General features: G+C 40.5%; 1 protein-coding gene and 1 long non-coding RNA gene across 5 annotated transcripts in view; one reads left to right on the forward strand and one right to left on the reverse strand.

Moving 5' to 3' along the window:
• Positions 1–27,626, reverse strand: part of ASAP1 (ArfGAP with SH3 domain, ankyrin repeat and PH domain 1) — a 145,833-nt gene extending 118,207 nt beyond the window's left edge. For all 4 annotated transcript variants that reach the window (XM_038127153.1, XM_038127150.1, XM_038127152.1 and 1 more), the window contains exons 1-2: positions 27,347–27,626; positions 9,046–9,132 (exon numbers count right to left, since the gene is read on the reverse strand). In XM_038127153.1, the coding sequence (XP_037983081.1) occupies positions 9,046–9,104 (59 nt within the window). In that variant the 5' untranslated portion in view covers positions 9,105–9,132; positions 27,347–27,626. The remainder of the gene's footprint in view (positions 1–9,045; positions 9,133–27,346) is intronic.
• On the forward strand, positions 544–9,745 carry LOC119697067. Its single transcript, XR_005255712.1, has 3 exons — positions 544–1,213; positions 9,057–9,149; positions 9,701–9,745. It is a non-coding gene; the product is annotated as an uncharacterized LOC119697067 (long non-coding RNA).
• Positions 27,627–27,955: the final 329 nt, after the last annotated feature.

Raw genomic sequence — 27,955 nt, forward strand, 5'->3', positions numbered from 1 at the left:
CAATATTATATGGCTGTATCCATTTCAAAAGACTGTATATTCTCTGTATAAGTACCTACCGCATTACAATGTGGTTAGGCTTGTACACAGTTTTGTATGTAATTCTAATAAAATGCCTGTGCAATTCAAAAATAGTTTAGTATCAACTAAAAACTGCAGTGCTTGAGAAAGGATAAAAAGGAGATGCCTAGTTTGAGTGTACCCATAAAAAAATGACTTCTGTGCAGTTCTGTCAGCAAAAATATGACCAATACTCCTGAGCAGTGGTCCTGCCTGAACATGTTTCTGTGATTTCATTGCCTTAGTAGAAGCCCTCCATATGGCCATGTGATTGCTGCTGCTGCTGCTTCACGTGATCCAGCTTTCTGGCACAAAGGCTCTGAGCTCGTACAGATGATTGTTAAACGTCATGAGACTCTGAAAGGTAGAGTAGGCAAGAGGAGGAGGAAGCCAAGAAAAGAACTGTGTGGGAGGTACAGTGAAAAATGGATTTGGGAAAAAAATATGAAGCACTGAAGAAGCAGCGGGAGAGGTAGGAAGAAAATCAGTTGATGATCATGTTCATAGGAGCAGTGGAGGAGGAAGAGAGACCAAGAAGATAAAAATGGCTGGTGGCATCAAAAGCAGTATGGAAAGGAGAGTAAAGAACTGGCTGGGGTATTGGGCCAGAGAAGAGTTGTTGGTAACATCCAAAAGAGCTGTTTTGGCCTAGCCTGCTTGGAAACTGGATGGGTGAGGGATATGGCCCGGGGGCCAAGCAGAGTCTCTGTGGTCAACCCCTGTAATTTCCTGCTGAACATCAATCATGGGCTGTCACACAGCTGTTCCTGGTGGTCCACAGGTCAGCCACAGTGTTCACATTAGGAAGGTTCCTGATCCCTCAGTGGCAGATTTCAAGCGGGGATGAATCCATCACACTGGTGGACAAACTGGTTTAATTAATTGGGTACTCTCACTGCTAGGGTTGAATTGTTCTTCTTCAGGCTGAAGTTACTGGGCTTGACCATTAATCTCTGGATTGTAAAATAACCTCATCTGTTATCCCAAAAATCTCCCCAGAAGATGAACAGATTGCTAAAGACATAATTTATTTTATACTATTTTGTGCAAATTTAAACTACAGAATTGAAGAGCATATTCAACTGAGAAAGGGAGTAGACCTGCCAGGAAATTGTAGCAGTGAAGAGTGACAGAAGTGAAGGCGGAGCAGAGAGTAAGTGCAACTGAACTTTGTGTTTCTTCATCAGGGAGAAAAGTTGTCTTCTAAAAAGACAAATATATAAGAAATAGAATTATTACAGAAGAATGCTGGTAAATAAAGAGAATGGTACAATCCCTAAAAATGAAAAGGGAAGATCATAGCTGCCTTTTGGTCTGTTTTTGACTTCTGAAATTGTTTACTCTGTCAGAGAGAATACAGTGCTCTGTTTTGCTGCTTAGAAGCAGCATTTCCCCTTCCCCTATTCAAATGTTAGTAAAGAAAATAGCCCTATAGGCATGACCTCTTTGGACTTGGATTATTTTCATTTAAACTCGCTGGAAACAAGATCAGTTAATTAATGTGATGTTAATAAAAATATACAAGCTGCCTGTAAAACTGTGCTAATGTTTAAACTTGTCAAATTATGTAAGTATTTCAAATAGCATTCAGTGATTTTCAGATTTAACCATGTTTCCTGTTTTGAATTGCGATCAGTACCTGAGATTCAATTCTAAATTTGTAAAATGCACCCCTCTATAAATTGTCACTAACTGAAATCACTGTTTCACTTCACAAATGTCAATGAATAGTCATCAGAGTGTGAAAGTTATATTTCACAGTGTCTGCTGTAACCCTGTCTTAGTCTGTGCTAGATCCTGGGTAAGGCTGTGCCACAGCCTTTTTCTTACAGAAGGTTTGCCAGTGAAGTTATGCTTATCTCAATCGTCTTGGTATTCTGAAGTGCAATAGATTTTGTCCATCCTGGACAAGCTAATGCCAGTGAGGATCATGCAAGCAGTACTGGAAATCACTTACTCCTTACTGCCGATGCGTTGCAGTCAAGGAAGTTGTGCTGTCTTGCCATCCCACCCAGTGATTCAGTCTACAAATCCACTTGATTCCCTGGCTTGTATTGTGATTGCAAACAGGAGAGTTAATTACAGCAAACTGAGAATAATTCTGCAGTACTGGTGATAGTCACCATGCTTAGGAGGAGGCTAAGGAACATAGCAATGACAAACTGCAGACACAGGTGTTGTGCAATAAACTGAATAGCAAAGATAGTGTTCTTCGTTTTATAGTATTTTGGACAGCTTATATTTAGACTGAGGTCATCAGTTCACTCACAGGAGCTGAGCAGGAGTGAACAGGTGATGATGTTGTCATCACTGTGAACTTTGCAGCATGACCGGTATGGGCCAGAGGTGAAGAGCTACATGGCACCTGCACAGCTCTTCACATCATCAATGCAATTAGCTATTGAAACCACACAGCAATGAGGTAGAGAGCAGCAAGATTATGTTTCCACTATAGATAAGGAGCCAGATAGATGAGCTTGTGGCCCTGCTGTGTTTGTGGCTGTCTCGCTTTAGTCATGCAAAGTCAGCTCTTCAGGGTATCAACACCTAATCTAGGCTGAAGCTGGTGGTGAATCTCCTGTGGGATGTGATTATGCTGCCTGCAGAGAGCAGCCCCAGGACCACCCTGAGGTCACACTTCCCTGCTGCGTAGGAAGCAAACTCATAGATGCAAACTCAGGTGCGGTTGCTGCTTTTGGAAACAAGCTTGACCCAGGTGCCTGGCTGTGCACCAGTGTTTTGTCAAGCATGCTCAGACAAGGTGCCTCCAGGGCCATTTGCAAGCTCTCAGTGTGGCAGCAAAGTCAGTTGTTAGCTGCAAAATGGAAATCACTGCACACATCTGTTCTGTGCAGTGACTCCTTCTCATTAGTAGGGGTGTAGTCATGGCAGGATCTCACATGTCAAATTCAGGGGGTTTTGATTCTCAAGTATGAACATGATGCCTTTTTGCAAATACAGGTTTACAGCTACATTAATTTCTTGACTTGCAAGGTTTCCATCTTGGCTAGTACTGCAGATAAAAGTGCTGATTTTATAGTATGGCAGACAGTAGTGTTGAATTAAAACGTCAAATCATTGAAATGCACATGCTTTTCTTAGTCAACTATATAGTTGTTCTTTTTATGCTCCTTAGCATCTCCACAAACATGTAGAGTGTCACCGGCTCAATAGCAAATAGCAACAGAAGTAGCGTGCTAAAATGCATCAGGAAAATATCCTTAGGCTATGATTCTTTACTATACTGCTATCCTGAATACGTTTGTGGTTTGGTGTTATATTCATCCATTTCAGCTATACACAGCAGTCAGGAGTACTTCCCATCCTCCTCCTGATCCTAACTTTCTTTATGAGATCGTTGTATGACATCAGGCATCCATGGCATTTGATACCTGATAAAGCTGATTTGATGTCCCCTGAAAAAAACATCTATATGATAAAGTGTTGGTTGTACATTTTTATAGTTTTATTTTCAGACAGCTTCTGACAAAATTAATGGGAAAGGCTTATTTAAATTTATGGCTGTAACACTAGAGCAAATATTTCTGAATATCAGCTCTTCTCATTTGAGTTAGATGCTGGGCTTAGGGGATAAAAGAAGCTTCAAATCAATAGGAATCTCAGCAGGATGAGTTGTGCTTTTGGTTTTGGAATATCTCACGTGCTAAAACTCAGTAAACTTTTTTTTTGTTAATGGAACTCTCATAGCTTTGTTTTGCAAAGCAAAACCACCCCTTTTATGTAATGACAAGTAACATCATCACTTTGTACTTCAGCAGGAAATGTTTAGTCAGGAGGCGTTTCACCTCCAGGAGCTGTGTCCTCTCAGAGGATGGTCGGACGGCTGACAGCCTTGCACGAAGTGTAACAACTACGTATTTTAACCTGCAGCATGTTTGCATGTTTAATATCACATAAGTGCAAGATGTACTCACAGGAAAAGGCAAAGTCTATTTTAAACACCGAAGCCTACATCACACATTGTGACTGGTGCTAATTTGCTTGAAGGGAATATACATGCTAAACTGCAGAGTGTTTCTACTTGAGGAAGAAGGCTGTTGGCTTTGACATTTGCAAACAAACCTTTGAAATTATTATGTTACTGGGACCAAATAGTCAGGTGACGTTCCAGTAAAAGAAAACTTCTTGCCTATGTCACACTGCTGAACATGAAGAAGACCAAAATCCAGGTCCAGCAAACATGCTGATTGCAATTTTTTTTTTTTTATGGTACAGTATCTGCTAATGTGACTTATGAACTACATGAGCTGTGTCAAGAATTTGTGCTGCTGCTGTGACCGTGTTGAATGCAAGAATCAGCTGATTTCAATTTTAATACTGGCATCTCCCACCATTTTTCTTCATCTGGTATTCAAAATTAGATAGCAAATGTCTCAGAAATGACATGTTATTTTAAAAACCTTTTAGCACTTACAATAGTGGCTTAAACAGAAGGTTCTTTTTGCATTCTTTCAATATTAAAATGAGAGCAAAAAGAGAGCCCATTGTGTTCTTGTTATAAATGACATTTTAGTAGCATTAAGATCTTGTGGTTTTAACACTACGCGGATAAAATGAAAAAATATTAAATCAGAACATCAGAAATATTTGCTGAATTATATTTTTCCATCTTATTTACATGAATGTCCTGGGCAAGTAGCTTGGCTAAATGATAAGGAAGCTCAAATCACCATCTCAAAGGGCAGCTGAAAATAACAGTACTGAAAATGAAGTGCAGCATTGAGTTACACAAGATTAAGCTGACTAATCTGCTGATTCAGTTTTGCCTTTGTTTTTTGGTTTTGTAATGCAAGATCAAGTGTCAAGCAGACAAACACGTAATGGCATTCCAGGCTCCCCGTAACAGCAACAAGCAATGGGCTGTTCCCCTGCCACCTCTGCATTCTCCTAAAATGAAATAGCAAAATGCTCACCTGCAACAAGAGGCAGCAGGCTCAGGACAGACATGCTCCTTTTCTTGTTACAGGTGTACTGAATTTGGTATTTCTATTTCACAGATGGTTTTTGTTAGAGATGCTCATTTAAGAAACCTTACTTCAGTTGATAGGAAGTGCAATAATGCATATGAAGGGTCTGGAAGAGAAGCTGTACAAGGAGCAGCTGAGGTCACTTGGGCTGTTCAGCCTGGAGAGGAGACTGAGTGGAGACCTCATTGTGATCTCCAAGATCCCCACAAGGCAAAGTGGAGGGGCAGACACTAATCTCTTCTTTCTGGTCACCAGACTGGACCAAGACAATGGCTGGAACTTGTGTGAGAGGAGGTTTAGGTTGGATATTAGGTTTTCCCCCCAGAGGGTGGTTGGACACTGGAACAGGGAAGTGGTCACAGCCCCAAGCCTGACAGAGTTCAAAAAGCACTTGGGAAATGCTCTCAGGCACATGGGATTCTTGGGCATGGTCCTGTGCAAGAACAGGAGTTGAACTGAGTGACGTTACGGGTCCTTTCCAACTCAGGATATTTTATGATTCTATGATTCTGTGTGTCAGAAGAGAACAAATTCAAACACAGCTCTTACAGCATCTACAGAATATAAAAGCACAGCAGTATATTCTTCTATATGGACTGGTTTTTGGACAGTCCAAAGGTATCAAACTCTTACAAGTGCTGATGGATGTCAGTGGAGCCACCCGCAGGTTTGATGTTAATCCTTGCCCAAGTGAAAATATGAGCCTGCTCATTACTCACAGACATGGTCAGGCAAGAACTGCCGAGCCTGAGAGGGAGGGTGTTCCAGCAGTACCCACCATCACTGCATTGGTGAGGCTGAGGAACACCACAGGGAAACCTGGACACTGTTGTCCTTGCATTCCTGACACTGAGCAAATCTTTGAAGGATTGTTGGGAAGGACACTACAGACATGTTGGCAGGAGAGCAGGTCATTCCTGTGGGATTGCAAAGGACAAGATGAAGCCAATATGTCATGAAGGGATATTCTGATTGAAACGAGAGAAATAAGAGTCCTTCCAAAGAAGGAGTCATAGTGTCATAGTAGCTGGATGCTTTTTTTTTTTTTTTAGTATGAGAAATAGCAATGACTAAAATCTGATACTGCAGAAATGAACATGTTGCAGGGCAGCTGGCATAGCAGGCTCTCCAAAATAAAAAGAGAATGAAATAAAGCCTCAACCCACATTGCAAACATTTCAATATTTTCTCTTTCCCTCTGGAAACGATATGGCTGTGTCATTACCAGGCACATCTCTGGTTCTACCGAAGCTGCTAAATGTATGCTGATGGCAACATGCAGTGTTTTGCCTGCAGTAAAAATGAAGGTTCAGACCAAAATGAACCTGGGAAGCAGTTGGAGAATGAAATAAAGGCTCTGTAGACCTGGGATCATGTCCTTGAGCTGCCACTCATGGCTCTGACATGGCAACTGATCTCTGTGTGCATCATTTCTCTATCTGTGGAATGCAGACAATTACATTTATTTCTCTAGGAGAAATAAATGGGCTTTTTCAGCTGGGCTTTTTCACACTGGGCTTTTTCAGCTGAATGCTGCTGTATCTGAACTAAGTATTTTTAATGTACATTTTATTGTAAGAGTTTCAAAAAGTAGCTGAGGGATGAGAAGGACTCTCAGTCCAAACTATTTTGTCAGCACTTTTTTGGACAGACAAAAAGGTTTGGCAGGTAAATGAAGGGGTTTCTTTCTACTAGTTGTTAATGCTGTGAAAATATAAATCAGAAAGATCTGGGTTTGTGAAGGACTCCTCCCTGTATATTATAGTTTTATTAGCATTACTTTGTGGAAAAAGAGGGACTAAGAACCCCATGATAATAAATAGAAGTCATTAGCAAGGTTTGCTAAGACACAGTTTGCAGATGTGAATGTGTATGGGCCTACTGAGTTGAAGTTTAAGTGCTGGCTTATAGTGTTGTCTGAGCATACTTTATTTCTTATAATTTCCTAAATAGTGTCTCATTAGAGAAAGGCTGGAAATAAATCTGCAGATGTTGGATGTTATAAAAAAAAGTCCTTGCAGCCACTGAACATATTAGCACATCTGTGTTTGCCTTATATAAGCTACTGTTTTCAAGGATGCATCCCTTGGCCAGACTCTAAAGTATCATAAGAAATTTTCGGTTCAGGAGTCATGCCTTTTGGGTTTTATTTTGTTTGTGTTTATTTTGTTTGCATATTTGTTTGTTCTATAAAGGAAATCAGAAAGTTTAACTATACATAAGATCTGAAATAATTTGAGGCATGTCTCCTTTATGCTCAAGAAAAATTGCTCATATTTTAAATTATGGTTTGCAGGTTTTATTAATGTAGATGTTTGAATGTTGAAGTCATAAGGTTCTGGCAAAACCCAAGATGACAGATAACCATATGGAAGTTTTTGGAAACTAGTCTTGCTGTGTGTACCAAATTTTTGTTGGGCCAGTGTTCACATGGTGCTAAATGAAATTTAGCAGTGCAGAATTTCAGTGTAGAGGTCGAGCACAGCAGCTCCTTTTGCCAATTACTCATTTGCTTCTACTTTTAATCGCTGAATTTGAGCTTGCAGCTTCCTAAGTTCACTGGCGCTCCATTGACTACTGTAGAGGGTGACCATCTGCTCATCTGTTCTGCCTCTAAGGATTTTTTTGAAGCAATGCTGACCTCAGAAAATTTGAAAGGGCAGCAGGAAAGATGTCAAAAATCTTCAGCTCCTAAAAGTTTTGCAAAAAAATTAAAATGAGCGAGGTAAAAAAATGTTTCTTGTCTTTGTGAATAGGAAAGATTCACTGTCAAATTTTTCTTTGTCAAGTTAATCAGTGTGGGAGAAAGATCCCCTAAGTGTCCCAGTCATGGGGAAAGTTTCAATGATGGTTTGTGCCTCCTCAGGAGCTTCATCAAGACACAGATCTGTAGGAAATTTGATTTCATTAACTTCTGAAGTGTTAGGACTATTTATTTTCTTGTTGGCGGTTGTGGTTTCCTTCAAGGAAATCTAGGAGCAGTAGGACATAAAAATGGAAGTGCCATTTCAAAATCAAGTAGGAATGTCCAGCTTAATAGCTCTATATTTTTTTAAATATGACTGTTTGACTTCTTATTTAAGACCTTGTGGACTCAAAAAGGAAAAGTATGCATAGCCATGTGACAAAGCAAATGTGCCAAAGGAGGATTTATTCAGTTTTGGGAAGATCGGCAGCAGTGATTCACCCTCTTGCCTGGTGTGGACTGCAATATGGTCAACTGATTCCCCCAGGGAGGAAGAAAGGATGAAAGTCCCACACTGCTTTATGGTCATACAGGGAGCAGTGACCTGTGCCAGGGTAGCTCCAGCTCGTGCATCCAGTACAAAGAAAACTTCAGCTTTAACCATCAGTATTGTTGTTGTAGGGGATTCAAGTCAGGCAATCCAAGTGTAGCTTTTAGTGGTTCAGTGAAAGAATGTGAAAACTTTAAAACAAGAGAACTCACCATCCAGAGACTGAATAAACAAAAAGCATATTTAGACAACTGTGTGCTATTCAGCACTTTACATCATGCAAAGAAGAGAGTCCCGTCTCTTTTCAAGGCCCTGCACAAATCTTGCCTTAGATTTTTCAGGCTGATCTGAGAGATTTGTTGTTTTCAAAGTTAAAACAACATCGGTTACCAGATCTAGATGAGTTGAAAGGAGTTGCAATGTCCTTTGTATACCCTGCTGCCCTCATCCAGCTTTAAAGTCTGTGAAAGCAAAGCAAACTATGTAATAAATCTTAGTGTTTGTTCCAATAATTGCTCAGGTGGCCAATGCCCTGCAACATGTTCAATTGGCCAATGCCAATGCCTACTGATTTATTGGAATTTTTGATCCTTGAAAGGCAATAGGTTAGACTTTTTCTGAGGAACACCCACTGTAGTAAAGTCTGAAGTGGCATTAAGCAGAAAAAATCCCACTGGCAGGTATTAGAATTGATAAAACATCTGGTCTACTTTTTACTCTTTAAACTAGTTATTTATATTTATGTCTTTTGTCTTTCTTACCGATTCCATAGTGAATCTCTTGAAGAAAAACTTGAAAGCCTGGATGCTGAAGATCTCATGTCTCATCTGTCACCACCAGAAACCTACCTAGAAGAGAAGATCAAGTAAGTAAAACTGACCAAAGCTATGGGACTGACAAAGTTGACAATATGTGTTAATTCTTCAGTGATGGAAATTTATCTTCCATTATTTGATTGCTCCATTTGATATTATGTGGTAAACAGAAATTCCCTGATAAAGAACACCTTGTTAAAATTTGCTAGAGGAGAGCTTCATTTAGCTGGCTGGGAAAGCTCTCTGTCTAACTCAATGTGGCAACTACTCACTCAGCTGCACTGAGTGCAGTGCTGGTAAGGACTTGCCTGTCCAAGCTGTCTGACACTTCAGAAGACCCTGTTTTCTGATATAACTTCAGTCTAACCATTCAAGCTGAAAATTTCAATGTCAGGTGTATGCACCAGACTGATCTTTTTTGGAAGATGGAGATAAGATCTGAAGGATAAAGAGACTGGGAACAAGAAGTGTTCTGACAGGATGTAATCCTGCACGTGGGAGGGCAGGAGGATGTGGGGAGACAGTCATGGCAGGATATGGACAAGTGGTCTCACAATTCTTCATCAGGTTTTTCTGCCACTATATTGCAAACTCTTTCCAGTTGAAGACTTGTGTTGCTGTGGAAAAAGGAAGATGCTAGACATGCTGCAGAGCTCTGAGCAGGTGAGTAGGGCTGGCACATACCTTTCAGTTTGGGACATTCTGGGCTCATCTTCATGTTTGGTCCAAAGGTATAAGCTGGAAAAAGATTGGCAGGGGCTTGAGGCCAGATATGGGTGCTGAGAAGGAGAATACTACACAGAAGCCATTGCCGTGAGATGGTAAATCAGGTAGGCTGGGACAAACCCCATGAGTCAGAGAGATGTGGACTGCATGGGCTGGCACATGGGAGAGGTGACAAGGACCCATAAGGATGAGATCAGAGTCAAACGGAGGGGCCCAGCCTCCCAAGGGCCCAGTGTGGGAGAGAGGCCATCCCCAGATTATACCCTTTGATTAACCAGTCTGCCCATTTTCATTCAAGCACATCACTTTGTTCCTTGATTCCATGAGGAAAAACATGAATCCTTCTCTATGAGTATTTTTTTAAACCTTCTGTCTAAGAGAAGCCTTGTTATGCCTGTTGACCTATTTCCCCAGAGACTGCTGTAGTTTGTTTATGGGGTTTGTCCTGTTTGTTTTGTATTTCCAGATATGTCATGTGGGTCTGGAGGTTTTCCAACCCTTACCATTAAAAATAACAGAATAGTCCTTGTCTCCAAGACTTATGAGATTCAATTAAAATTTGCGGCATACGAGTTTTTGGATGGGATGTTGATATCTGTCTTTTCCCTTCTGTTTCTGAGCCTTTGGGATACTTTCAAGTGATTTTGTTAAGAGCTCTTTTATTATTAAGAGGGTCAGACATCTTAGCCATCTTTTTTGTCAGCGGACTTCAGATTTTTACATGCTGCCTGGAAAGCATCTGAGATTTTACCAGGTATGTCACCAGCTTGGCAGCACAGGAGGAGAAATGGTTACAAGCTCTGCTCATAAGGAGGTGTGTCCTTTGTTTTGAAGGCCAGTGTGCAAGAGGAGGAGTATCTGCCTCAAATCAAGAGTATTATGCTTCAATATTGTGGTACATGCAGGAAAAAATTGTTAGAAGGAGGCTCTGGCACTGCACTGTGTTTTTGTGGATTGGGAAAGGCCTCTCCTGGCAGACAACTGAGTACCACCATCTTACAGCAAACCCATAGCCCCTGGCAACCCTGGATGTGACTCAACCCATGATGACATGTGTGCTGGCTCTTTAATTTTACAGCACACCTCTTCCTTTTATTTGTTACTCATCTTCAGAGGCAAAAAAGTCACCATCATCATAGGTTTATGTTACTCAAATCAAAGCAAGAAATAAAAAATATCTAATGGGTCATTACTTTCTAAGTTTACAAGAGCTGTGATTGACATTGGACTAAATTTTAAATGGATGGCAATTTATTTTTTGTAAGTCTAAAACGTTACAGAATCTCTTTATGTCTGCTATAATAAGCTAGTGAATATTATTTAATTGCTCATTTGCTATAAAGTGGCATTATGAGCATTTTTGGTTACATCTCAGTGGTTATAGAATGATTGTATTCCCTTCTAGGTCTCCTACTCATTTTGGGGCCTATTTATACAAGAGCAATCAGCAAATAAATAAAATATCAAAGAAATCCAGAGAAATATTTATAGAGAGATCAAGTTGGTTGAAGTTATCATCACTGATTGATGAGAAACAACACTGAGAAAGAAACATATGTGGCTGTCCCAGAGAGAGGAATGGTGGCCCAGTGACAAAAGTGCTCATGTGAGTTCAACACTGACTCAGTGACCTTGGACAATTTTTTAGGGCATCATTCAAATGGCAAATTCCTCAAGCCATACTCCCATTAGTGTAATTTATCTGGGTAAAGAGTCTTTTGAGGCTAAATATGGCTTTTCTGAAAGCCGTGACCCAATGAAAGTAGTAGAATTTGGGCTGTGTCAAGATGGCATTTTGACTCTTCTTCTCACTCCCGAAGAAAACAAAACCAATGCTCCCCAACCGTCCTTGTCAGTGTGGAGATAACATGACCAGATTTGTGGAAAATCCCTGTATATGACAGTGTGCGAGTGGGAGCAGGGAGTGGATATGGATTATAAAAGCCCAGAACATATAGAGAACAATGAAAACTGGAGAAATATGATTCCTTTTCACCCAGGAACACCTACACCTGAAAAGAGAAAGTCTAGTGGGGCTTAAGCAAGGAGGGGGCCTAACTGAGAACAGGGTGACATTAATGGCAGCTGGATGACAACTTGACACAATACAGTAATACAATAGCAGATTCTGTTAGTTCTTAAATGAGGAAAGCATTTGTTCTTGTGCCTAGTTATAAATACATACAATTATATTGGATTAATTGGTACAATCTAAGTGCTTGACTAATCCTAATGCTTAACTAATAAGTATAATGAGTTGAATCCCTATATTTTTAAGGTTTTAGAACAGGGTAAATGTTGTGGAAAGCTAATGGATTCTTAGGAAGAGAATATAAAATTGTCAATGTATTGGGTAATAATCAAGGAAAGCAGTTATGCAGGGATTTTGCAGAGGAGAGGAAAATATCAGGAAATATTTTTTACATGCTTTAGTTACCTGCATTTGATACTGCTTGAACTCTGTGATTTCATGCATAAGTCATTTAATGACCTATTTTATCTTGCTTTTTTGTTTTAGAGGCCTTTTTTTTTTCTTTCATAATAGACTACGTGACCTGAGTAGCAATAATATAAATCCATATTTTTTCATGTCTAATGACTATTTTAGGGCAAATACTAGCCAGCCAATTTTCTCATATTCCTGAAACAGAGTTACCCTAACTAGAAAAACTCAAACAAGCAAAAGTTAATATTGTTTCTACAGTCACTGATGCAATAACAATAGTAGTTGTGCACCACCATGCTGAAAATCAACTCCCTTTATGTCCAAACAATAGTGTGAATCACAGAAATCTGACCTTGATATACAAATGCGATCATGTAGTAATTATAGCTCTTGTGCTTTCTGTATAAACAGACTACTTCATCTGGAAATGCTGCAGGGTACTGCTTCATTCTGCAATTTGCAGCTCATGACTGAGCAGAATGCTTTTATATCCCAAAAAGCTTTAAAATAAAGCAGGTAGAAAAATCTTATTTCCCGCAAATGAAAAAAAAAAAAAAGCTGGTTATTTGAACAGCAGTGAATCAAGTCATTGTTCTATCTGTGTTCTGTGGAAAAGCAGATATTATAAATTTAAAGATTGTCCTCAAAAGCACATTTTGCAAAGGTTATTAAAAACGCTTTCATGGGCAAAATATGGAACTAAATTACTCAGTCCAAGTGGTAACTGACATGTTCTTTAACAACTGTGAGGTTAACAAAAATATCTTTCATTTCATGCCAAAATCTGCTTGTTCCATTTGTGTCTGTGTTGGTCTCACCCAAACAGGATGTGACAAACATATGTTCTTTTCCCTAATCCATAGTGGATAACACTATTAAGATGTGGTCTAACAAACTTCAGGGAAGCAAATCTGGGGATATTTGTCTGTGGACTTGATTTTAGTACATCCTAAGCAATAGAAACTCCACCCTGACCTCATGAATTAGCATTATGTGTTTTCAGTGCTTCCATAAAAATATATGATCAAAGTATTAGCATGCTTATAGACATGGGCTGAATCATGAAAGAAAACAATAGTGGAAAACTAACCCAGCACAGAGCCCAGGAGTGACCCTGGAGGGCTGAGTGACATCCTCTTGATGATGAGTCCCCACTTATGAGGGTTTCCAAGAATGTCAGTTACTCAGGTTTTGATCTATTCAATCATTACAGTGGAGACTTTAGGGAATTCTAATTTCTTAATAAAAATTTTGTTTAGTGCCACAAGTGCTACCAAAGTTCATAAGTAATACATAAGTAGTATAGATTTTTCTTTTCCCCAGGAAAATTTAAAATCTGAAAAAATATCAAGATAGCTTTCTTGAAATAAAATGTATTTTCCTTAATTCTATCCCGATTGGAATGCAATGAGTAATGAAAAAAGTAATAAATGGCATTTTTTTTCTCTTATTCTTTATAAATAATACCTGGAATTAACAATTCCAGTGTTTTGCACTGGATTGATGTCAAGCTGAGAGGGTTATTAATCCTCAGATCATTACACTAGACTTTAAAATATATTGGCAAAGCATGAGATTTCTTCAATTCATCTTGAAATACCCTCGTGTTTGAATATGTATGGAAAATCAACTTAAAAATTCAGACCTTTTCTTGTATAGTACTTTTAGAAATAGCAACAGATTTAAAAAGAACCTAGTTTTAGGAGATGGTTATTACTGTTAGAATGGAAATTAGTTCTCTGTCTCATGTGATATAATTGTCATATGATTATGAAATGATCATGGATGGGCTGTGCAGGTGCTATTGAACAGTGGTTTGGAATTCATGCTGCAAAACATAATTTTAAGACTGAAAAGTTTTTTATTGGAGGATTTTTTAGCATATTGCCAGAGAGGGCTCAAGGGTGCTTGTTTGGTCATTTTCTGCAGTCTCGTTCAGAGGTGAATTTTCTTTAAGAATCAGATATAAGACAAAGATTTGTGTTAGTATTTAGACCGAATGACTTTCTAGTCTTTGCAGCCTGTGTTTTATTATTTGTCTAAGGGCTTCAGGATGGTGGGATTGTGTGTTAAATCTCCCTGTATCCATTTAAGAGTGACCTTTTTATCACTTCCGACTCTATCCATCAGCTGTCTCTTGGGCTCAAGGAAGAATTTTCATTTTGTGGAGGCAGCACCTAATCAGAGTGTCTGCTGCCCGGCTTCAGACCTCTGCAGGGCTTTCACTGATCTTGTCAAGGGTATTTTTTTATATTTGATGACAAGGTTGCCATTCACAGTCCAAGATTTTGAGTTACTTATAATCCACTTCTGAAAACTGTGAGGGGCTAATAACACACGAGAGTGCTTCCCACCTTCCCTGTATGCTTAGCCACTGCTTAATTATTTACTCAGTACAAATTTAATAGTAAAATACTGTGTGCATGGTGTATAGATTATAGATTAATAATATAATGTGAGTATGACATCAAGCCCTCTTGTCAGTGCCTCCACTCATTTCCAATAGCCACTGATTGTGGGCTGAATTGAAGATCAATCATTTGCTCTCTGAGTTTTTAGGAAGGAGTCATTATTAAAATTAGAAACTAAACCTGGTACATCTTTGTTAAAGATCAAATAGTCTCTGCACAAAAGGTTGGGTGTATCTGAACCTATGATGTCCTTCCTACAGCAGCTTTTCTACCCTGAGCTGGCAGCACTCAGGCAAAGCAAGCATCACGCCTCCTACTTCCAGCATACAGTGATTAGTCAGGCACTCATGAGGTCATGCATTGTCCTGGTGTCTGAACACCTCACAGAAGTTAATATATTTGATATATATTTGTAGGATGGCTACAGCAGACTGAAGACAAGACCGTCAGGCTCCAGTTTGTGACAGCCCCACATTTCTTGATACAGCTCTGTCCTTCATAGTGCAATGTTTGTCATTCCTTCCTCTTTGACATGCACCAAGTGGTACCACTCTTCTACTGAAAAGCTCTGTGAAAATTTCATTTATTTTGGCTCAGTTATACCTCTAGCCATCCTGTCCTTCAGCAGAGTGCAGAACTATCAAAGTGTCTGTAGAGAATTTCCCAAAATACAAGGCACATAGAAACCTCAATATAGTCATGGAAAGATGTTCCTAAGTATTCTCTTCAGGTCTGTATCTACCCATACAGTGACTCATGCCCAGATCCTTGAGCATGGATATTTATGTCTTTGAAATTATGTGTCCTATCTACATAGAAAAATGAGATAAACTCAAAACTTAGTGACAGAACAGAACCTTTACAACTTAACCCAAACTCAGTCATGTAAATGGGATTCTTTACCTCCACTTTAGAGAGCTCTGACTCAACTTTTAGACTGTAAAAGTGGGATGTATCTGACAAAGTGTCTTTGCCTCGGCTGTTCACTCCAGACTCCTTTCATCGTGACTGATGATATGGTCAACACAGATAACTGAAAGTAGGTTGCATCTCACCTCATCCTACAAAAGCAGATGTTTAAAACAGAGATAATAGAGTAGATGTCTAAAAAAAATAGATGAATCACACACTAAACTGCTTCTTTCATCCCACTGACTAAAAGAAAGAGTAGGGTGCTGATTCCAGAGGTGAAGACCTGCTCCAAAGATGCTGCATGCCTAAGGGCACTGCAGCAGGACCTTCTTATTCCTGCCTGAACCATATCATGGGCAGATATAACTGTACCTCTAATTCTATAGTCACTAAGAGACATTAGGAGGAAGAAAACAAATTTTAAAAGGCCCCAACCTTTCAATGGAAAACAACACAAGAAAACATCAGTGCATTGCCATGGATGCTGACATATTTTCCCGTAGCAATCTAATGGGAAGTTGTACTGATTTTTCAGAATTTGTTTGATAGAAGTTACTAAAAAACCCACAATTAAATTATATATTGTAATTTAAGTTTTATTTTTTTTTACCAAAATCTGAAAAATAATCTCTTTTCTCTGTTTCTTTTGAATCAATTTCCTGCTTAACCTCATGCAACACTACTTGGGCTGCCTGTCTTGGTAACAGCATGAATTTATAACAAGACAGAAATAAACAAATCATACAGTTTTCAAGAAGGTGGGAAAGTATTGAGACTCAGTGCCTCTAGGTCTTGAGGGTAGGTGAAAATGTGAAATAAAGAACACATTGTATTTTCTAAACAGCTCCTGTTGTTTAATAAAGTGCTTAATAAAAAAATAATATGACCAATGCATAAATTAGTTAAAGTGGCTAATGAGTTCCTAATATCTGTGCAAGTGACAGTGAGATGAGTATTTTGAATGCACTCAGATGGAGTTAGCTCATATTAGCTCATTGAGAGCACAGATGTGCATGGTGGATATTTGGGAGAGAAAAAGAGAGAGAGAGAGAAAGAAAGAAAATAAAGAATGAAAAAAAAGAAAAGAAAGAAAGAAAAGAAAGAGAAAGAAAGAAAGAAAGAAAGAAAGAAAGAAAGAAAGAAAGAAAGAAAGAAAGAAAGAAAGAAAGAAAGAAAGAAAGAAAGAAAGAAAGAAAGAAAGAAAGAAAAAAGAAAATAAGGAAGAAAGAAAGAAGACAGCTATTTCAAGGGTAATTATCTAAATGAGCTGGAGAAACCTGGGATGACTAAGTCCTCAGTCTCTGGAGAATTTGCTCTGAGCTCTTTGATGAATTTTAAAATGGTGTTACATTCTAGATTTTAATAACATAGCCTTTCTCCTCTTCTTCTGGCTCTAGGCAACTGTTGTTAAGTCCATTTCTCACAAAAGCCTAAGAAACATGAGTTAATAAGGCCAAGTCTCTAACCACAGTGCTGCAGATCTGCTGGGCTGCAGGGAGCAGGTGAGAAGGGAGGTGTGTGCATTACCTTCGACGTCGCGCCTGCCCAGGAGGGCCTTTGATCTGTCCTGCTACGGGTCTGTTTCACTTTGAGTTCAGCGAATTAGTTGAAGGCAAAATAGTTTGCAGTATCTCTAGCACGATCAGTGACAATTTATGCAGCTTTGGTTTCCTTCAGCTGATATATTAATGAACCAAGTCTGGATCTTGACAAAACAAGCGCCGTCTCTGATTAGAAAAACCACCAGCACCAGCGGGAAATGTTGGTCCCCATCACTGGTTTACAGTTTTAAGTTGGTTTCTTTGGTGAGCTGTTCTTGAAGTGTAAATGTTTTGCTGCTTGTGGTTGGAGTCACAAGCAAATCTGGCAGTGAAATACCAAGTCGAGGGTAGAATTAGAGGGCCTTAGTCCCTGGGGAAATTCAAAAGCCTGAGTTTGAGCCCATATGTGTCTTCAGCCAATATCTGAAGGACCAGACTTAAAACTGGGATTATAGGAGAAGACACAGAAGGAACCTAAGAGGGAACATGAGAGGTGCAGCTGGGCTTTGAGCACAGCCTTAGGGAACTTAGGAATATCAGTCTTTGCAGCAGACCTGTAATCGTGAATCTACCCCTGAATGTGGGAACTGAAATCAGCCCTCCTTATCTTGTTAAAATGCAACGCCTCTGCAACACTTGAGAAGTTTGTGGCATTGTGTAGCAGGAAGGTTCCGTGTTCATTCCCCTCCCATGCCTGAATGGGACCAGAATTTCCAGCCAGTGCCTGTCCTCTACCATAAGCCCCTAAGATCACTCTGCAAGGCCTAGAAATTGTTAATAGTTGCAAAACAATCAAGTTAAATCTTCCTTTGTGAAAAACAAAACCAACACCACAGAGCCCTGTGAATATATCTGATTTTTTTCCAGGGAACATCTGATCCAATTTAATTCAGTAAGTCCCTTTCCAGCCATTAATCTCCAGCCAAATTTTGTTTTTCATTTTATTGAACATTATGATTTACTGCACATCTCTCTGTTCATTATTACTTAGAGAAGCAGTTGTTCAGATTCTCTTTCTCTTGATCTCCTGATCAGGAAAATACTGTGCAGATGTGAACAGAAGTAAGAATATTACTCCTGTAAGAGAACCCTTCCCCAATTAAACATAGTATCTGTGAGGGAAGTTATGATCTTGCAAATAGTTTCTGCTTCTAAGAAAGACTTAACAGAACAAATGAGGCCAGCTTTCCTTACACTGAGTCTACTGTTTGCTGCAAAAACAGCGCTGCAACTGACACAATTAATATTGCAAAAATATCCTGGGAGAGCTTAAAAATGGTGAAATTCCACATATATGTCCTTCAGTACTTAGAAGAACCTGATCTGCCCAGTGCGTTCCAGAACGAACCTGCTTCCTTTCTGGGGAACAAAAAATAAATCTTGTTTGTTTCTGTCATGCACAAGAAATGACAAAGCAGAAACATATTTTCTTGTGATAACTGCTGTTGAAACCAGAGGGTGTTGTCAGTGTTCACACAGATGCTGCCTGGTCACTATGGTGTTCCTCCTCCCTTGCATTCCATCTGTGGGAACCAGAGCAAAGCCTGCTGCAGTTTGCTTCTGGAGTGGGAGCTGGATGGTACTGCTCAGTTCTGGTGTTCATGACCACCACTTGTCTCCTGCTAAACCTGCTAAACTCATATATGTTGCAGATGGCTGGAGGTGCTAAGGAGCAAAAGCACAAACCTGTCCTTTCTGGGCATCCCCGTTTCTCTCCCATCTAAATTCCCATTTTGAAGGGAGCCTAGTGTCTTTCCACAAGACTCAAATTGACTTGTCTTCAACAGCTTGGCCCACCTGAGGATTTCCATTTAGAACAGGATTTCTATTTGTTTGTAAGAACAAATGTTCTGCAGCTCAGAGCAGAGTTACATTGTCCTGCACTGGGGCACTTGAGAGGAAGCACTGAATTCCTAGCAAAACCCTTACTAGACTTAAATAATCAATCTCACTTTCAAAGGCATTGAAATAATCTAATCCAATCTATCTAATTTGTTATGACTCAAAGTTCTGAATTCTAGGCAACCATCTTTTGAAAATTACTAATTCCAGCTTTAGCAAACGGGGTCCTCTCAAAACATTGCCACTGTATTAGCAGCCAGCACTGGTAGGGAAGCAATACTGATGCCTGCACATTTTTATCTCCAGGAAACACTTCTTGCATTAACATGGTGGCTTAATGGCTTATGATATTTCAAGGAGAGAGAATTCAACTCCTGGGACAAATAACAACAGGTGTCTTTCACTGAACTGTTATTGCTGCTAAAGCCACATTAGCACACACAGGTTTGCATGAACACCAAGAGGATTTGGGATCCCTGAAACCCCTTATGGGCAGCCTGGAGGGGCAAATGCTGTGGAAGCTTTTCTCTTGGGTTGCAATGAGCACATCATTACACTCCTGTGGAAATTCTCTCTTGGCCTCACAGAAGCTGTGGCTTTTCCCTTTGGGAGGAGGTAGTTAGATGTTTCAAACAGTATTTTTTTTTTTCTTCTAGCAGTCTGACTATTTTTAAAAATTGTGTAGGAGCTCTTGAGACCTCTGTTCCTCCATCTGTCTTGGTTGGGGGGGGTGTCAAAGTCTTGGGGAGACACATACACAATGCAATTGACTCAGTCTCACTTGCACACAGGCTATAGATACTGCAGAGTTCTCAGTGACACATTATTTAAACCCTATTTAAATAATGTGAATTCTTACAATATAAGTTACCTTTTTTTCCCCAGAATGTAAATAATCATCATATGGATAAGGTTTCCTTAAATTATAAGGTGTCTTTCAGCACCAGCATCATGGAAAAGTGTTGTCTAAGATTCCTTATTTTCCTTAGTGTCAGGCTAAACCTGGTCTTACTGCTTGGGGTCATGTTCCTTCTTGTGCCCCATCTGTCTAATGGTGTAAATCTGTGGTAGGAGTTTATGGTAAGTCTAAGCATATTGCTCAAGCTGTAGCTATTGGAGGACTTTGCTGAGGACACTGCTGATGTGACTCACAGGACAGAGGCCTATTGCAGATCCCAGACTTGAGAAGCAGATACATGTGTCAGCCACCTGTGGCTCTTTGGGAAACCAAAGTGTCTTAAGATTGGCAGAAGTAGAATTAGAAATGATCCTTGAGGGAAGGATGTTTCTCACTGAAGAGGAACCGTGCAGCCAGGCTGTCCTCCATGCTGGGAGGCAATGGAGGGAACGAAGCGTAGGAGTTTATGAAATACCCTGTGTAGACATGTATGTACCACCCTAGAGGGGAAACAGCCTAATTACTGCCCTGAGCTTCCAAGGAACTCTGAGAAGAAAAGCATAAATCTCAACCATCAAGAGACTTCTGTAATTCAGACCAGGTGTCAGGTAGGCTGTTGTATGGCTCCAGCACAACATGACTTACAATCACCTTTTTATCCTAGTTCCTCTGCTACTGACGCCCTTTAATATTCTCAATAGTAAGGAAATTTGTTTCCACTGAGCCAAATCCCATTTGTCTAGGTAGTGAGAATAAATTCCAGCTGTATATCATCTTAAATACTAGATTTTTAACCCCATCCTGGTCAATACAGAAATGTGATCGATCATTCTCTACCACAGCTTCAAAAACACAGAAAATAAAAATGTGAGATCTAGGATTCTGGCTAAGACCTATCTTACCATTGATTAAATCTGGAATCACATTCATTTAGGACACATGTAACATCAGAATTATACCCTTCTGGTTGATAATAATTCAAAAGCTGTAAACTTAATGTAGAATTATGTTACTCATTAGTATTAAATACATTAATTATTTTAAAATATCTTCAGAAAGTATTCTACCAAGGTAGAGATCCTCTCTGTTCATGAATATAGATAACTACTGAATTGTAGGAGTTTCTGATCCTGACAAGCTTTGCTAAGTACTCAGCTACTAATTATGAGCAGGCATAAAAGGACACCTGCTGAAATAATTATTAAAGGATGTGCAACTACAACCTGCCTCTTATCAGATGGATGGTGCCAGTATTCTACATCAGCAGAGAATATAGTCTTACACATTTCATGACAAATATGCTGTTATGTAAATAATTACATCAGTAGGCATATTAATTTTTGTGAATACTGACCTGCTTGAACTTTAATGCAGAAGGAAAGTGGCAATATAGTTCCATGCTAAACTACATAAATAAAGCACTAGAGTTACATGGTGCTGGCATAGATCTTATTTACTTACAAATAAATCTGGAATATTTCCACAAAATTCAATTTGTAGCACCACTATAAATCAGGTACGAAACGAGAATTGTACCCTCACTGTTAGTAATGATTTCATAACTGTAAATTCAGGACAAAATTCCTTTAATGACTTTGCCTACTCATTTTTGTCTAACAATCTCTTGTACCTATAAGATGGATGCCTAAAATGTGTATTAGTTTAAGCAGGAAAAAGCCTACAAAGCATGTTGCAAATATCTGCAGGACAAGTACATCCTAAGCATGAGCTCTGGAAGCTCAGAAAATCCCCCAGATGAGATCCTGGAATGCTGGGGCTATTATCTGTGGAAATACCACTACATGTCCTCCCTGTTCAGCTCTTGCATCTTTCATGTGTCCGCCACTGCTGAAGACAAGATCCTGAAGTGTTGGCTCGGATGGTTTTATGTCCCCATGTAGAACCATAGCACTTTGCTAAGGGCTTGGTATTAGGCTGAATCCACATACTATAAGGCTTGTCCTAATGCCTGAAATGTCCTGCTGTCTCTCTGGCAGGTCTGGCCAGGTCAAAATTGCTCTCTATGTACTTGGCCAGCTGCTATAAAAAGGACATGATGCTGTACCAGGCTTGGCAGGGGACATCTCCCTCTCCTTGCCCCAGTAGATCTGAGGAGCACATCAACCATGGGCTCTGCATTTCCCACGTACACGCTCCCTTCTTGCTGATGCAGAGATGAAAAAAAAAAAAGTGGGAGCCAGCCATGCTGCTCCTGCTGCTGGTCTGGCTAGGGCCATGCAGTGACTTGCCCATCATAACTCAGAAGGTGGCAATCCCAGGGGTGTTGTTCAGCCACTAAGAGCTGATTTATTTTCTCCCCAGACTGGAGAACAGATAGGGAAGGAATGTGTCGTGTTGCAGGTCCTCCTAGGACCTGGGGGCATAGCTCAATTTCTGATTGGAATCCAATCCCATCCCTGTGCCACCAGTCTACAGCTTCTGTCACTGTAGCCATGAGAGATTTGGCAAGGCCTTATTTGCCCTTTCTCCAAATGAGTTAAACTTTTCAACCTAAGGCCACACTCCAAAAGCCATTTGCTTTCCTAGATGAGGTGTCATTCTGGCAATTGTACAGATACGGTATTTTTACCTGCTGAATTAGAAGTGAGGCTTGTAGGTGGGTGAAGATTAGTTACACTTGCTATGTTTCACAGTGAACACTTGTTGCATGTATATGTGCACCCAAGGCTTTCCTAACCATGGATTGAGGATGCACTGGATCAGATGGCAATTAAAAGCCCATGGCCTTAGGGAGTCACAAACTACTTGCAGAATGTCTCACAGACATCATCTCCCATGGGGAAATGTTGCAATCTTCAGTTTTACTGGCTCCTTTAAGCCCCAGACTCTTTAAAACTGGGTCTTAGTATAGCCCCATAGCTCTGGGATAACAAGCGCTGAGGCACCATGCAAGTGTTGGGGTCTTTACCTCTTCAAGCACAACTGCTCATCTTGTTTGCATACCTCCTTTCTCCAGTCTTTCCTTTCTGTCCAACAAAGGTTGAGGGATGGAAGAACTCTAATGAGGCATTTTACCACCCCAAACAGGGTTGTTCCTTGTCATGACCTGCAGAGCCTGGCTCTCCAGTCCCACACTACCTGCCTCACCCATTCCCCCAGGGAAGATGAAGCAGTCTCAGGCACTCTCAGCTTCACAGCAAAGCTCCTCCAATTTCTTTGTTTTTTCTCTGTCTTTATTTATGAAAGTGATGTGCCAAAACACTATTACCCTCATTGCCACCCCTTTTCTCCCCATTTTGTTTCCTGTTGGGTGTTTTGCTCTGACACACCAAGTAAAGATACAAAATCTGAGGTAGGATCATCTGGCCCTGGCTGTAGAGCATTGTCAAGAAGAGAAGTTCCTAGATATAAAATCAGCTTTTCCTCCCCTCTTCAGGGGACCTTGCTGTGGGATGTTTAGGGCTTCCTGCCACAGTCCCCAGGGTGGCCAGCAGCCCCCAGCCAGGACTTCGCTCTCTCCAACACAATTACAGTCTGCAAATGTTTAAAGGCAGTTTCTTTTGAGTGAGCCACATGCTTCAAATTGTTATGTGGTTAACCACTGAGAACAAACCCCCACACAAATACCTAAGGATCAACTTGCTCAAGCCAGGGTGGTAGCAGTGGGGGCACAAGAGGAGAGGGGAGACTTCCTCATTTTGCTTTTGATGAGAAGAAAACAGAGTTATCTTCTGATTTTCCTAAAGTGCCAGCAGCCACCCTGTCACAGTGTGTGCTTGGTGATGCTGTTTGCACATTTGTTTGCTGATGAAAGCAGCCTTGTTCAGCAGCCATGGCCATGCACACCACGGGCCACATCCTCTGCTGGTGTAAATCAGCTCCTCTGGTGAATAGGAACTGAAAATGCAACCTCCTCTCCCTGTGTGATGTGCAAGTGCCAAGCTGGGGGAAGATTTCTGTGCTTTGACATTGCCCTATCCCATGTCCCTTAACTCTTATAAAAGCTGAATACTTTTCTGCTGACTCACAGAGACAGATGGATTTTGTTAACTCCAGTCGAGATAGAGGAAGATGCACTAAAAGCATCACTTGTCAGGGCTGAACCCAGCTTTGGGGTTCAGGGGGAGACTGAGCAAGGAGCTTCACATCTCACCCTGTTCAGCATGGATGGAGCTTGGCTCCTGGGTGCCACATGGGAGGAGTGATGTGTGGTCTAGGCTAAGCCTGCTGCTAATCAGTGTCTGAAATAATGACCCAGGCTGTCATTCCATCCCCCTCCTTGTGCCCTCTCTGGAGCTCTGCAGCTCTCCAAAGCCCAAGAAAGATAATTGGAGCCAACAGCAATAGAAACACCCCAAAAGAATCACAGAACTCCAATCCCCATAGTAATTGCATTGCATCTGCTTAAATCTTAACTTACAGAGGATTTTAGTGAAGTAAATTAACTTTCCTTTGCTTGTGTTTCCTTATATTTTTGAAGATTATGAAACTGTTGAGGAGCAAATTGTCTTTCAAACTCACAGAGTTTCCAATTTTGACTGGCATAGCTGTTCATGTAGTGCTCCTAAAAGTGGACCCAAGTGGAGAAAGAGTTAATTATTTTGCCATGGACCAACTTTAAGATCCATATTAACTTTATTTTAATTTCTAAAATGGCCGATTAAGGGCTCACAGCATGGCTAAGATAGTCTTGAGGGAGAAGATGCAATCCAAACATGATATGCTTTCTCAGGTATGAAACAAAATTGATTTTTTTCCTTTTTGAGGAAAACTACGTGAAAAGGAAGGGTTAAATTTTTTTTTTATGTGAGGGACGTTTTTTCAGTGAAAGTGGTTTAGTTCCTCTGGTCTATTTATCTGAGCAATGAAACATCACTCTGCTTATGAAGTTAGCTCTGCAGGATTCTGTACCTGTCAAAATTGTTTATCCATACTTGCCAACAACAGCAAGAAAGGCAGGAGGACTGGCAGTCGTGATGGTGAGTGAGTTGGACACATGGAGTGAGGGTGCATGAGTTGAACCTCCTCACTGATGCAGAAAAAGAAAATGAGGGAGGGAAAGAACATTAAAGCATGAAGTGTCGAATCTTAGAGAGTTTAATGGCGCAGTTTGTTACAAAAAAAGAAGAATTTGCAGAATTTCTTCATGGGCAACTGAGTAGGTAGGTCCTGGTGGCCAGTTAGTCCTCATGATGCTGAAGGTTCAGGAGTAAAAGCCAGCAGAAGCAGCTTCTGGGGGACATTGGCAAATTGACATTATCAACCATGGGATTGGGAATATTGCACTTAGACAATTGAAAATTAATGTGACAATCCCTTATCAAGGAATGATCAAGGAATTACTGAGTGCTTAGTATTGTCATATGAAAATATATAAAAAATTCTCAGTCTTAATCTAACAGAACCTTAGTTCTATGTGAGGGCTATTAAGAAAAAAAAAAAAAAAGAGAGGGGGGTGGGCAGAGAATTCAGGTTTATAAAAAGAAACCCGTACACAATGAGCTGAAGGTTGTGCTTCTGCACTTCCTGCTCTGGGTGTGAGCAGAAGAGGAAATACCAAAATACCACCAGAAAAACTATTCCCACAGCATTCCCAACCTGGCTGAAACCAGAGAATTTCTGACAGCCCTGCAAAAAGGGGTCAAAAAAAAATCCCACAGCTGACCCAGTCTCCAGGATCTCGCTCATGGGAAGGCCAACAAAATTTCCAGGTCCAGAAGATTTGGGTAGACCCAGATGAGTCTTTATACTTCCCCTGACTCCTCATCCGTACTTTCTGCAGTTCACAGATCATTGATGACATTTGACTCTTCTGCCAGCTTTGAGAGGAGCGCGTTTCTGCTACAGTCAGTTTGATCACATCCACAACCACAGACCATCAAATTGTATGGTAACTGCAGGGCCGGGCACCACAGTCCAGTCTAACTCAGGTGAGGGGTTCTTTGGCCTCCCTTTCATTTTTTGACAGTCAACCCACTAGAATAAGAGTACATCCTACATTCACAGCAAGAACTGACCTTTCAATGCATAAAATGCCACCAGTTTCAGTGTTGCTCCATGTCAATAATTAAAACTAAATTCCTGGAGGTTCCCAGGCAGACAAAACATTAGTTTGGTCTGGCTCCTCCAGAAAACATTCCACTTTAAGCGAAGAAAATCTTAAAGATGAGCAGTGGGATCTTGTTCAAAGGGTTCTAGAGATAGCTGGCATACCAGGAAGTTCGTTTAAAACCTCAAATCTGAAAGCTTTGCAAAGAACTGGGAAAATGGCTCTTTTCCTTTATGGGTATAGGAAGGAAAGTATTCTGTCCTACTAAACCCCCCAAAATTCAAATAATTCAAATATCTGTCTCTTGTTTGACATGCAGTGCTGTATACTAGAATTCAGGACTTGTTCAATGGTCCAAGCAAAACAGTAAAATTACTATAAAAAAGTAAAATTGCTATAAAAAGCTGGTTTTCCTATAGATGTTTCCCTACATCTAAGAAGTCCCGAAACAAGCTTTCCCCCTACAATTAGAGAATCAAATCCCTGGACTGACTCCAATGAGCAGTTTAGGAATGTTCAGCACAACCACAGCCTCCAGCCATGGGACAGAGCAAAAGTTGCAACAGTGATGATGCTTTATCTTCCACAACTTACTCCAGCAACACTTCCATGGATGCCAATAATGAAATCTGTTTCAGAGGCCTGAAAGGAAGGTTTTTTCTTTTCAAATTCTGAGTCTCTGATTTTGAGACTGGTCAACTCATTGCTTTTGTGACTGTGGTTTAGTGAAAACCACCTAAGGCTGATAATGTCATAATGAACTGTAACATTCAAAAACGAAGCTAAAACCTTAGCTAAGCCCCATGTCTGAATGCAGCTTTCCAATTCATTCAGAGCAGCATAGCACTCAGCATTTTCCCTCCAACAACAGAAAGCCCCTTTCTGGCCTCCCGGAACTGCTGCATGGAATACACTCTTGCTCCTACTGCAAACTTATTTAAGAGACAATAGGGCAAATAGTTGGCACACAGATTCTTCTTAAAACCTAAATCTAGATCCACAATAAAATGTAAAAGGCTAAGGAAACATGCAAAGATAATCAGAAAATGCAAAGCTGTTTTTTTTTTTTTAATTAATTTTTTCTGAGAGTGAGACATTACAATTTACAATGTGGGCCCCATTCTTCAATTCTTTTCTTACATGAGCTCTTTTTAAAGTCACTGAGGTTGTTTACGTAAGTAAAAGTTTCTTACATGAGAAAGGACTCACAGAATCTGGCCTTACACATTTTGTTACAAAGTTAAACTAGGCATTATCTGGGCTGTGGAGCAGTGAGTGTATTTTCAGGATCAAAAAATGGACTTCAGTTGTTTTTTTTGGAAAAAGCTCTGACTTCAGCTTCACCCATCTGCTTTTCTCAATTTGCTCCACAGCCACATTGAATGGACGGGCTCAGCCTTTGTCCCTGACTCTGAGCTGCTCCTCGCCAGCCACGCTCAGCCCCCACGCGCTGTAACTCACCAGGACGTGTGCAGTCTGAATTCCCATTCCAGATTTGGTCCTCAAGCCTAAGGCCATTATTCCATCTCAGACTAAAACATATTCTCCCATGGGCAGCTGAAAAATAGCATGTTTCTTCGGGTTTTCTTGCCACAAAATGAAAAAATAAAGTGAAATAAAATAATTACAATAATAATAAAAAGGAAATCCAATGTACGGCAATCCTCAGAGCTGTGGAGTCTAAGAGTGCTGATCAGCATCCATAAATGTCCTGACCGGTGAGGAGACACAGGCACCACAACTGGAAAGAGAGCAGGAAGGAAAACCAACCATGTGAGCAAAGTTAAAAAAAAAAAGGGGGGTGGGGTGGGGGGAAGAGAGAGAGAGAAAAAGGTCTGCTCAGTGGACAGCACTTGGGCTGATAGCAGGGATTTCAGGAAATCCAAACACTCAGACAGGAAATCTGAACACTGGATAAACATGCCATAATCTCCACAGATACAGTTAACATGCAGCGTCCCTGTTAACCCATTGCCTGCCCACGGCTGAGCCTGAAATCAGATCTGCGATATGAGGCGCCTGGAAACACGAGCTGCCCGCGGGGCTCCACAGCCTGAGCGCTCCCAAGTC

Source organism: Motacilla alba, chromosome 2 (assembly GCF_015832195.1).
Source record: "Motacilla alba alba isolate MOTALB_02 chromosome 2, Motacilla_alba_V1.0_pri, whole genome shotgun sequence".
NCBI lineage: Eukaryota > Metazoa > Chordata > Aves > Passeriformes > Motacillidae > Motacilla > Motacilla alba.